This window comes from Python bivittatus, unplaced genomic scaffold, assembly GCF_059951505.1.
Source record: "Python bivittatus isolate LINGU-HERP-01145 unplaced genomic scaffold, Pbiv_v1 ctg000700_np1212, whole genome shotgun sequence".
NCBI classification, from domain to species: Eukaryota; Metazoa; Chordata; class Lepidosauria; order Squamata; family Pythonidae; genus Python; species Python bivittatus.
Genome location: NW_028277098.1, coordinates 40,649,075 through 40,661,781, shown reverse-complemented (window position 1 = coordinate 40,661,781; position 12,707 = coordinate 40,649,075). Strand labels below are relative to the sequence as shown.

Here is a 12,707-nt window from a genome sequence, read left to right as displayed (position 1 = left end):
GTTCACTCTTAGCATACAGCTTGATGTCATCCATGTAGAGGAGGTGGCTGATGGTGATTCCACTCTTGAACTTATACTCGTATCCAGTCCTTGTCATTATCTGCCTGAGGGGGTTTAAGCCTATGCAGAACAGCAGCGGGGACAGTGTGTCACCTTGTATATGCTGTATTTGATGGCCACTTGTGCAAGCTGTCTTGAGTTGACTTCCAGTGTTGTCTCCCGCAGTTGCATTGAGTTTTTGAGGAAGGTCCTTAGTGTCCTGTTGACTTTGTATAGTGCCAGGCATTCACAGATCCATGTGTGTGGCACTGAGTCATAGGCTTGCCTGTAGTCAATCTAGGCTGCACTCAGATTGGTCTGCCTGGACCTTGAGTCTTGGGTGACTGCTCTATCTTTGAGCAACTGGTGTTTTGAGCCTCTGGTGTTGTTCCCAATGCCCTTCTGAGCTGTGCTCATGGACTGGCCCATAGGGTCTTGTAGCTTGGTGGCTATGATGCCTGATAGAACTTTCCATGTTGTGGGGAGGCAGGTTATTGGCTGATAGTTGGATGGTGCTGTTCCCTTGTGAGGGTCTTTCATGATCAGCACTTCCTTGTGTTAGCCAGTCTGGGTGGGAGCCTGCTGCTAGCAGCTGGTTCATCTGTGCTGCTAGGCATTCATGCACTGCTGTTAGTTTCTTTAGCCAGTAGGTGTGGATGATGTCTGGGCCAGGTGCTGTCCAGCTCTTCATATTCTTGACCCGCTGTTGGATGTCTGCTACTTTGATGGTGACTGGTTCCTGTTTTGGGAGATTGCTGTGGTCTGCTTTCAGGTCCTGCAGCCACTTTGCACTGGTGTTATGTGTCTTCTCTTTCTCTTATATGTTCTTCCAGAACTGTTCGGTTTCCACTGCTGGTGGCTCTGCTGTTACTGTGTAGTTGCATTGCAGTTGGGAGTACACTTTGGATGGTTCTTTGGAGAACATGGTGTTTATCTTCTTGGCCTCTGCTTCTCTAGTGTATCTCCTTAGCCTGGCAGCCAGTGCTGTGAGCTTTTGTTTAGCAGTCTCTAGGGCTTCAGATGGAGTCGGGTCCTTGTATTTTTTCAGTAGTCGAGTCTTGTCTTTAATCTCCACACCCTTCTGTAGTTCTACCAGCTGACTGACTTCTCTCCAGGTTGCCTTGATCTTAGCTTACAATCTCATTTTCCAGGAGGAGTAAGTATTGCTGTTCTTCTTGATTGTGTAGCCAAGCATTTCCAGGATTACAGTGGCTATAGCATATTCCAGTTCATTGGCTTGAGTTATAGTGGTAGTAGGGATTGTCTGGAGGGCTCTATTGGCATCTTCTAGCATACTATCTGATGGTACTTCTCCACTGAGCCTTGGTAATTGGTCTCAAGGGTTGACTGCAGCTAGTTCATCCATGATCTTCTGCCTCATATCAGCTGTTGTGCTCTATAATGGAGGGGGTGGCAGTGACATTCCAGCTTCAGGTATGTTGGTTGCACATCCAGTTGTTCTTCCAGGTCTGTTTGAGTCCAGGTTGTAATGTGGAGTTGGTCTATCTCAAGTAGTGAGAGCAGCTTCCTCTTCACTATGTTGAAGCGCTGGGTAACTAGTTGTTTCTCAGTTAGTGTGGATGTAGGCCTTCTGTCTATCCATAGTTCCCTCATATGTTTCATATATCCCCTCTCATTAGGTCTACTGTTATAGTAGCATTCCATCAATTCCAACTTCTCTTGTCTTGTCCATGTATGGTTTGTTCCAGTAGCCCACTTATCGTCAGATTGTCCTGGTTCCCTAACATCTGACGCAGACCTTGTTAATCCGGGCGACGTCCGAGCCACCATGACTCTCTTAGTTCGTGTCATTCTCATATTTGAGGTAGGCAGGTGAGGCTTTAGGAGGTCTTTGCCCAAGGACCCTACTGGCAAGGTTGGTACCAGCCAGGATTTGAACCCCACTCTCCTGCATCAAGGGCAGTACTCTAACCACTACGCTATCCAGCCGGTCATATACCTATATATCTTTCCAGATAACCATCCTTTCATGAAGTGCATTTTTCATTCCAAAAGCAGTAGAACCAACTGGTCTGGTACATTTGCTTTAAATGCAGATATTGAGAGTACCTCCACACACACATGACACCAGGGGAGGGAAAACAAGGGTGCAATCTTTCAATTTATGCTCCATCCCTGTGTAACAGTTTGCCCTCTGAAATTTGGATGGCCCACTCCTTGACAATATTTCAAAAGCCAGTCAGAATGGAACTTCTCTGCAGAGCTTTTAATTAGTTAATGATGGCTTTAGTGTGGAGCTGGTCACTTAATATGGATGCCAGGAGACAATGGGATGATGTTTCATTGATTTTACCTTTTTAAGGATTTTATGTTTATTTTGTTGTAAATTCTTAGGAGTCCCTGTGGAATCAGTGGTGGTATATAAATAAGACAGACCATCAGACATCTTTTCTTTATATACACTGAACATCAGGTAATGACATTGAATGGAGAGATGCCAGTAAAGAGTCATATAGTTAAATACATGATTTAACTATATGAGTTAAATTCTAAAGAGATTTTAATACCCCTTAAAGCACCTGAAGCACCTGGCCTCAAGGATCCCAGGCAATCTCCAGATAAAATAATGAAGATAAAAGAAGATCAGAGTTGAGCAAAATATATGGATGGGCAATTCTTTTGGCCACACACCATCCTTGTTTCTTTATTTTCTTAATATTTAAATAGAAAGGTGAGCTGCACACCCAAATAATCACTTCAGAGGGTCATATCATACCTGCTGTTTTCATTTCCCATCATAGATGTTTCTCCCCCCCCCCAATAAAATATAATTAGGAAACAGTTCCTGTATCTACTCTCAGTGTTCCTTTTTGTTCCGGTAGTTGTTTTTCCCTTTTTTTTCAGTGGCCAAAATTTTACAAATGAAGTAATATAAAATTTTAAAATGAAATTCAATTTAAATAATGAATAGCTACATTAGCACAATAACTGACTAAATAAAAGAAGTTTTATGACAGGCAGTTCTCTGCAGGTCATGCACTTATTTTGCAGCAAATGGGACTTTATTGTTTGAGAACATGTCCCCAAAATAATTTACATTTTTTGCTAATTTGCTTTAATATATATTTTGAAGACTAATTATATATATAATTAGATAGATAGATAGATAGATAGATAGATAGATAGATAGATAGATAGATAGATAGATAGATAGATAATTATGTATATAAATAGATGGATCCTGTAAAAAATATTATTGTGTATTTTTAAGGATGTATTTGCTTTGCCAACTGATCAGACAGAACACTTAACCACTGGTGTGGCTTTATGTTTAGCATATTCTTTAGACAAATCTCATTGCCTGGAGCATATTCCGCTAATACATAGGATTGTTTTGACCTGAACAAAGTTTCCAAGACCATATTTCACTTAAATGGCTAAAACCTTATTCCAGAAAATGTTTACTGTTGGAATACTTAATGAATGTATATACCAGATGAATTTGTAGACTATTACAACTCAATGACATACCTTCTTGTAAAATGTATTTGAATTGTTCCAATGTCCCATGTTCCCTGTTTGAAATCTTGTGTTACATAACTACAGCACGTTTTTCCTTATCTTTCCTCTTCTCATCTTTGAACAGTTATGCTGGCAACATACTAAGAATGGAAATGAAACAATTCTACTAAAGAATTTTAGCAACTTTCAAACTATTACTCCCCCCCACACACACAAGAAGTCACATTAATATAGCACAATAATTAAAAAAAACTTTAAAATATATGAATAATGATGTGAATTAGCTGTTTTAATGTGTTCCAAGCGTGCTTCATTTTGAATGATACCATCCGATAGCAAACACATGGTAAGCCCTAATTGAAACAGTGTGCAGCTGAATGCTTAAATGTAGAATATAAATATACAGCTGCAAGGAGGTCATAAGTCAGAGTAGTAAACACATGCCAAATTCCCACAGGGAACTCGTTAGTGCATGGCTGAATAGACATGCTGGGGCTAAATGAGTATCACTATTTAGACCTCCAGAACTGAGACATTGATTAATCAGTTATAATTACATGAAGATGCTATTTTGACCAATCTCTCGGCAAATAGAAAGTCCTTGGTACATCAAAGAAGGTAAAACCAATAATAAAAATTAGAAAGCTACTCAAAATGTATTTAGACATGTATAAAGTGGTAATAGCAAGTTCCATTGGCATGTCAGTACAGGCATTATGAGGCTAGATCACTGTTCCAGTTGATTTCAGTGAGATTTGGGATGTTTTGCTTTCTTTGGCTTTCAGCCTCTGGGTGCATACTAGAGAAAGTTAAGCACACTTAAGTTCCACTTGAAATTAATGAAATTAAACCCAATGCACATTATCTGGATTGCATCCAAGCCTTCAGTAGTTCAGGCTGTGGAATTTGCATTGTGCCTGCTAAATATCCTGACTTGCATAAGTATTTCACCATTTAATCTATCTGTTAAAGTTGTGCATATAAATCACATGTATACGGCTTGTTCTCTTATGATCTCACAAACTACACCTCTTTTCTTCATGAAAGCTAGCAGCCCTTAAACTTCTAGCAGAATTGTCAGTGAATAGGATCAGTAAGCCTCAGTTAATGTTTTACAATTTGAGGGTGTAATTCTAAACAAGTCTTGGTTTGAACAAACTGTGTTTTAGGATTGTAGTGTAAATCACTTTCTTGCTAGTATTGAAATATTGTCCTAATTCTGCTCCAGACCCCTGTATATACCCTGTACAACAAATATTAATGTATTAATATTATCTTCCCTTATTCCTTTACAGTTTCATTTTGCAAGCCTTTGCTGCTTTGTATATGTCTCATATTAGGGGTCCAGATCATGCAATATGTTCAGGGAATAACCTTTCTCCCTCAGTTCTGCTCACTCCCTTTTTCTACTTGTTTTTCTTGCAGAGCTCAAAGTATATATACATACTTGAATGGTCACCTGGATCTGATTAAGAAATCTTTGCCTGTGGGTTTCCTCACTGTTGATTTACATGTTTGGCCAGATTTCCATGGCAACCGATCTCCCCTTGCAGATTTGACTCTAAAGGGCATGGTAAGAAACAGACTGTTGCTGCAAAAGGGTGAAAACAGAACAATGGCATAAAATAAGAACTTGAAATGAGTGTTTTTATTTTAAATATTTCATCATTTTTCATTTTAAAACCCTACAGAGTTGTTTTCCCTAAATGATTGTTAAGATCCAAACAGAAAAAGATGAAAAAAGAAAGAAAAGTTATTTGTAATTCAGTTATGATTAAAATATAATGACATATGTTTTTTCACCCATACATATAAAACTTCTGTTGGCATTTTTATTAGTGTTGCATAGCTTTATACAATTTCATAGGAATTTTCAGGTGTTTAATAAGCAGCAAATTCCAGCTGAAAAGCTATTATAATTGCTACTGAATATAATTGGAAAAGTGCAATTAAAGACAGAAGTATATGGCATGTCTGCAGGGGCAAGAGGCTGCTTCGTGAGGCTAGATAGGGTGGGAAGTACATACAGTAAGTCTATGCACAACATTGGAAAAACCTTGGCATATGAAGACTTGGAGAAAGAGATGGAAGAATTCCATCCTGGTGAAAAGCTTGAATCTTGGTATGAAACTGTTGAGCCACTGTATCTCTTACTACTCTCTGCATCCAGACCACAACTGCCAGCTTCCTTCTGCACTCAAGCATTTCCATTCACAGGCATTACCCTTTCACAAATGCCTAGCTCCTGGAACTACTTTCCACAAAAACTACACTCTCTCCAAACATTCTTTAGTTGAATGCCATATTTGGGCTCAGGGTATACTTGAAGAGACGTATGATATGGTACATGAGTTTGCAAATAATTTGTTGTGCTAACTCTCTAGTTCTCATTACATAGCAAAAAGGTGATGTTTATCAATTCACTTGTTAGACTGTATTCAATCTCATGTTCCACATATTGAAGCCTAAAGATGGCATACCTTTTAGATAGCGTTAACTCTTTTGCTTTTGGGATGACCGCTGATTTGATTTATGTTTATACTGGTTTCATGGGAAAATGCATAGGTGCTTGAAGTTATATTGAAATAAGCAAGGAGAGTGTTAACTGATTTGCTTCAAAACACATTAAACTGATGTCTGTCTCAGTTTTCAGTTCCCCATTCAAGAAAAAGACAGTATATTTATTATATATATACCCCAGTCGCAGTGTTGTTCCCTTGCAACTGGCATTTGGAAGCATTATTTTCCCAACCTGGAATTAACAATGAATCTCTTTAAAGACCTGTCATCCATGAATTTATCCAATCCAAGCTATCCAAGTTAGAAGTTATTACCATGCCATGTGATAATGAACTCCATAGATTACTTCTGTGCTAAAATTTACTTAGAATCTTCTCTTGGAAAGGAAATTAATAAGTATAGAAATCTTCTTGTTCCCTTCAGGTAGTGGGACTGACATTATCTCAAAGTCTTGATGATCTTGCTCTTATTTATCTAGCTACAATTCAAGCCATTGCGGTAAGTTGCGTAAATTTTCCCTAGAATTTAAAAAACACTCTTCTTTGGGTCATAATAAGATGATATTTTTACAGCAAATGACTGTTGAAATTCTCAAGTCTGTTAGTGAATGGAAAGACTGGAATAATTTATCTAAAATTCTCCAGCACTTTCACTGGAAGTAGGCATACTAATAGTAATGCAATAGCACTGGGGTTTTTTTCCTTTTTCCTTTTTGCTGTTATTGCAAGTAGTGGCAACTACTCCCTCAATGCCTTAAACCTCATCTCCCTCAATGCCTTAAACCTAGTATTATTCTGTGGAATAATGCAGGCAACGTGGCAATTGTAAAATGGACTTTTTTAAAAAAGGGAAGTACAAAAAAAGAGAGAAATTTCAGATCAGTTTAAATTTGTATCTCCATTTTCTCCTCTCCAAATCTGTATTACTTATGGTTAATCCCATATAAACTGTCCTCTTCAACAGGGAAATTTAATTCTACTGAGAGATATGGCGCATAATGATAATTTGGTTATGTCAGAAGCAGGAGAGTGGACTACTTGTACTATTGATTGATATGCTGTACTTGAATTTTTAGGAGGCAACCTTCTCGCACATCTGGAAAGTAGGCTTTTATACCTCAGGCCAAGATCATAGGAGCCAAAAACACAAGAAACTCATTTCACTTACTTTTCAGGATACTGTTGCATATGAGTAGTTCAGTCTTTATGGCTGAAATAATTTCAGTGGCCACCTCACTTTCCCATTCAACAAATGGCAGGATGGGAGGGGAGAGTGAAGAGACACACTGTTAGTAAGTAGTAATGAATTAGACTTTGATTTTGCTTTTCTTTGTGGAAGAGAGGGATAAATTTGTCATCTTCCAATACTTTTCTAGTATTTGTTATAGATAATATTTTTATACAACTTTCCTGGAAAAAAAAAAAAGACATTCCAGGCTATGATTCATGGCAAGGATTAAGTGGACTATAGATTTGTGGGATCTGCTTTTTGCTAGAACATCAAATTACACCAATTTGGACCTGGCTTAAAAGAAAGTTTGTTTCAAATTAAAAAAAAAAAGCCTGAGATCACAATCTTAAGTTACTATAATATTCCAACTTCTAAATAATATTCCTATCTCAGCAATATAATTTAGTGCTTCCACTCTTGCTCTCATACATGTCTGCTCCAAGCCACAATAACATGATATGCATAATGAATTATGTAATTGTCATCAGTCACAATGCCAATATCATTTGCCTCCTCTTCCTCCTATGTGGATGTGTATAATTGATACAACTTGCAAATATGTACAAAATCTGCTATGGAACTGCAATTCTTTTGTTCATCATAATCAAATGGCTTCTATTCTTTGCTAGAGAGGGGGCAAATACAAAGTGTTTCGTGATATTACTCTGCCCAGTTTAGCAGCGAGGGCAATTTCCTGAACTCCATTTGTACAGTTTTAACACTTTCCCTGACACAAACAGGATTATTTTATATATTGCTAGAATGTGTTACTGCTAGTATAATTATTACTCTTCTTTGATAGTGTAACAGTGATGTTCCACCCTTTTTTATTTAAATAAAAAATGCAAGTCATTTCTTGGAAAATGAGAACTACTAATATTATCTTTTGAAAGATTACAAAGCTTCTTTGCCATACAAGCACCATGGCATTATTTTATGCTAATGAGGTGGAAGTTTTCTCAGTTGGATATCCTGGGAAAACCATCTATTATTATCCAAGAGTTTCTTTATACTAGACTCTATTGTGTTTTGAAATTAAACTATTGCTGGTCCCTCCTGTGTTATATTCTAGTGAAGTATATATAATATAATGTACAATAATGGGGGGGGGGGCGGTTGCATGCATATGTTTGTACTCACTGACGTTTAGAGCTGGTTCTTATGTCAGTACTGTAGCAATTAAAACAATAGAAAAAACTAGTAGATCACAGCCTGCTATTTTCTATTACATTCAAAAAATAATACTTTTAATGTTTAAGGTTATTTTGGAAGTATAACTTTCTTGCTTGGAAATTAGTTACTATTTTATAGGAGTCAAAATACCACAGTCATAATATATTAGTTTATAATTATATACAACCTCAAGTTACATGTTGTTCACAAGTATTAAATACCAGTTAAATTTCAAAATTTAATTTGCAGGAAAATGGCATTTGCATGTGATGTCTTTCAGTTTGCATAGTTTACCTTATATTAATGTATAAGGTAATTAATCTATATTAATTATATTAATGTTAACTCAAAAAATGAGTTAGTTCCATCCTAAACTGTGCTGTGATTTTTTTTCAGATAAATATAAGGATAATTTTAGTGGTGTCATACTCCAGAGAAATGAAACAGAGTAACTAAATTTGAGATGGAGAAAGGGTTATTTTTGTGTGTGTGGAGAGATTGTAACTATTAACTTCAGTGAATGTTCCAGATAAATGTGGGTTGTGGGAATTCTGAAAAATATCCATAGTGCTCTCAAGTGATAAAATTGCACTAGTTAAGATCAAATCCATTCGTAGTTTCAAGGCAAGATTCAATTTTTAAAAAAGAATAACCGTTCTTTAATAATGAAAGTAAGGGCCATAGAATAGTCTGATGATCTCCAGAACAGTTGGATTACATTTCCCATCACCCACATCTAATATAGCTGATTAATGTATTGTGTGTCATTAATTGTATTGCGCCTTTCATTAGATGCCTTTGCTACTGTTAAGAGTTTGCCAAAACTAACCCTATCTTAAATCAAAATACATATGAAACTCAATCAGGATGAAATAAATAACTGAAGCTTAACTTTGCTTTTCTTAAATATCCTGGCAGAGTCTGTATGGGTATTTGCAATGGATTGTAAATCTTGCAATGAACTTTGGCCATGTTTCAGAAGATGTTCAGTGTTAAATGTTGAGGGAATTCTTTAGCATTATGAGTTTGGCAAAGGATAGATTTGGCAGTAATGTTACTTTTGAGGTTTTTATTTTTTTTTCAGTTGAAATCCAAAAACCAATTTTAAATATACAGTTAGTGTTCAAAGGGTTTGTCTGCATGATCTGGAAATGTGAAACAAAAATCCTCTAAAACCATTTAAATGTTTATTTCTATTGTTTTTATTTTATTTTACTTTTACAGAGGGTAAATCAAAGGTTAGAGTTGAAAGAAAGTGCTCTTGATCAGAGCTGTTATGACTGAATTTGTTTCTAAACAAAAAGATATTAACCTGGATATGTAAGAGTGAAGAGAAGTATGATTGCCTTATGTGTAACAGTTGCATTTCTTCAACTAATTTGTGGCATGAGGAAGAGAATATTTGTGTATGTTTCTCTTAAAACCTAATGTCTGTTGCACAATTAATCTGGGAGCATGCGTAGATGAACAATTTAATGTTAAAAACAGAAAACTTACAAATGCAACATTATAGGCATTGTTTCTCAGGTGTCATGGCCTTTTCTAAACTCCTCTTTCTTATCAATGTAAATAACCATGACTTCTCAGCATTTCAAAGATCCATTGTAGCTGTAGCATTTTTTGTTAACAGATATTTCTTTATGTTCTGTTGCATTTAAGTTGGGAACCAGACATATTGTAGAAACAATGCAAGTCGCAGGGCATCATATCAACACTCTGTTTATGTGTGGTGGTCTGAGCAAGAACCCTCTCTTTGTCCAAATGCATGCAGACATCATTGGTAAGTTTGAGAATACAGTAAAGGAAGTCAGTGGTATACTGTGTAGCATTCCTGTTCCTTGGCTAAAGAAATTGCTGAAAGATGGGTGAATATTGTTGGTAGATCATCAAAATAACCGGCAGAGACAGCAAACTAGTCATATCTTAATCTTTTTAAGATATTGGGATTTTGCCATTAATGTGTACATTTTACCTTCCCTGGTTAATATTAATAGTAACTCAGTGTTTCATTGGAAAAGTTAGAATCATTAAGCTGAATCACAGCTAGATGTAATAAGGGTAGATCAAAACCTTTTCAATGAAAAGAAGGAACACTGTTGCATTCAATTTTCAGAAAATGTGAGAAGGGCTAAAATACAATAGCAAAGCCTATGTTTTACATAGTGAATCTTCTGGAACTTCTCTTTAGATAGTTCTGATAGGCATGGCAATAATTGTAAACAGTACTGAAATTGATGTACTAGTGGTCTGACTCAATCAAAGACAGATTCCAATCTTCCTATTGAAGATAAGTAAATACAAGGAACTGAAATGTTTCACAGCACACACCGTCTTGAAATAAGCAGGTGCTGCCCAGAAATAACAGTTGTGAGTATTTTTCTGATGGATTATTTCATATATTTGGTTGAAAATAAATGAGTAATTTTAATCTGTCAAGTAATTGAATCATGTAAACCATGTGTTGTAGGATTTAATGTGTCGATTAAGTAGGCACAGAGTTGCATTTAATTCATAGTATTCAGTGCTGTGCTAGTATTTGCCATTTATCAAATCTGAAAGATCTGATACACAAAATTGGCACATTTTAATCAGAAGAAGATATTAAACAAATCACCATGCCAGGAGATGCATTTTTCTAGTCAAAATGTCAATAACATTTATAGCAAATCATATGTCTATAACAGCAGATCCTAATTTACCTGTTATTTATGCATGAGTATTTTTGGACCTATATTAAGTAGTTAAAAATAATATGTATTTAACCTGTGGAAAACATATTTGTACAGTTCTAAAGGCTTGAGATTAAAGGCAAAACCATGAACCATATGGATCCTTTATACTTAAGAAGAACCAATATGGTTTAGATCAAGTCTAAAGCTTGGATTCTGGCTATTTTGCTTTTAGATTTGCATCACTTTAACATCAAACCAGGAATTGAGATTAAAATCAGCATTAAGTAATTACATTTCTTGAAAGCAGAAAAAGTGAACCAAATGATACAAGGTCTTGACCTGGGCTAAATATGCACAACAGGCTGTTGCCATAGTGGTCTTTTCTGTTTGTCCAACATGATTTTATCAAGTGCACACCTTTTTCCTTATCTAATTCAAATAGCCTTGGAATTGAGAGCTGCTTTCTGATGTCTAAAATTAAAGATCTATTAATAGATAATTCTGATTAAATTTTAAACTGGGGTCCTTTGACTGTATCTAATAGCCAAGCAGAATATAGGACAAAGAGGCCTTTTTGCAGCTTTGGAATTTTTCCTGATTGTAGGAACTGTGACTGACAGAGGATGTCAGAGTTCATCTGACTAAAATGCTCTTGGTTCTCTTGCCCTCATTAAAATCTATCTGATAAAATAGCTAACATTCCTGTATCAATCCCCTATTCTTCCAGGAAAAGACAGGGAAATACTGAATATATTACTGTTAAATGCAAGTACCCATTAGCCAATTATACAGGCTACCAATAGATAATTTCATAGACCATTTAAAAGCCTCAGATTCATATTGTTCAGAGGGTAAGATGAATACATTCATTGTGAAGGCACTTACAATGTGGAACACAAGCAACAAGTTAAAAATACATTTAAACCATGACAGCTATAAAGTCAGTTTTTAATTTAGTTCCTCCAAAAGTTTAAACAATTGTATTTGTCAAAATATTTTTACCATGGAGAACTACTGATTTCATCATGCATCACTGCTACAGATTTCTAACGCTGCTTCTGGCTGTTTCCATATGCAATTTGGCTGTGCACTTAATGCTTAGAGAACACTGAGATCATACTAAGAAGCCATATATGCCTGGAAAAAGATGTAACTGTTTTAATACTTCAGGGAGAGGTGTTTCATACATGCTTCATACTTCAGGCCTTTTAACTGATACATTGTCTTTGTCCAGGCATGCCTGTTGTTCTGGCCCTAGAAATGGAGTCTGTGCTAATGGGCGCTGCTATTCTTGGAGCCTGTGCTTCTAAAGATTTTGATTCCCTGCAGGTATGTAATCATAGAAGGTTCACGCTGAATACAACAACTTGAACTCTGTATTGTTCTGTTCCACTTCAGGCACATTATAATTTAGATGGGGAGAAAATGCAGGTTTTGATCATTACAGAAGCCAGTGTTTTCACCCAAATCTCTGTTTATGGGTTGGTTTGGTTAGGTTAAATAAGGGCATGAATACACAAGTACTGGTATAATATGGCCTAGTCATTCAAGACAGAGAAATTCAGCATGGGATCAGGACCAATATTTATT

At 36.3% G+C, this 12,707-nt stretch overlaps 1 protein-coding gene across 11 annotated transcripts in view; it reads left to right on the top strand.

Annotated features, from left to right (window-relative positions):
* Window positions 1-12,707, top strand: part of FGGY (FGGY carbohydrate kinase domain containing) — a 304,303-nt gene that overhangs the window by 242,140 nt on the left and 49,456 nt on the right. For 10 of the 11 annotated variants that reach the window (XM_088153195.1, XM_088153186.1, XM_088153193.1 and 7 more), the window contains 4 exons: window positions 4,948-5,095; window positions 6,466-6,540; window positions 10,105-10,225; window positions 12,352-12,446. In XM_088153195.1, the coding sequence (XP_088009321.1) occupies window positions 4,948-5,095; window positions 6,466-6,540; window positions 10,105-10,225; window positions 12,352-12,446 (439 nt within the window). The remainder of the gene's footprint in view (window positions 1-4,947; window positions 5,096-6,465; window positions 6,541-10,104; window positions 10,226-12,351; window positions 12,447-12,707) is intronic. The other variant, XM_088153192.1, reaches the window with a different exon arrangement.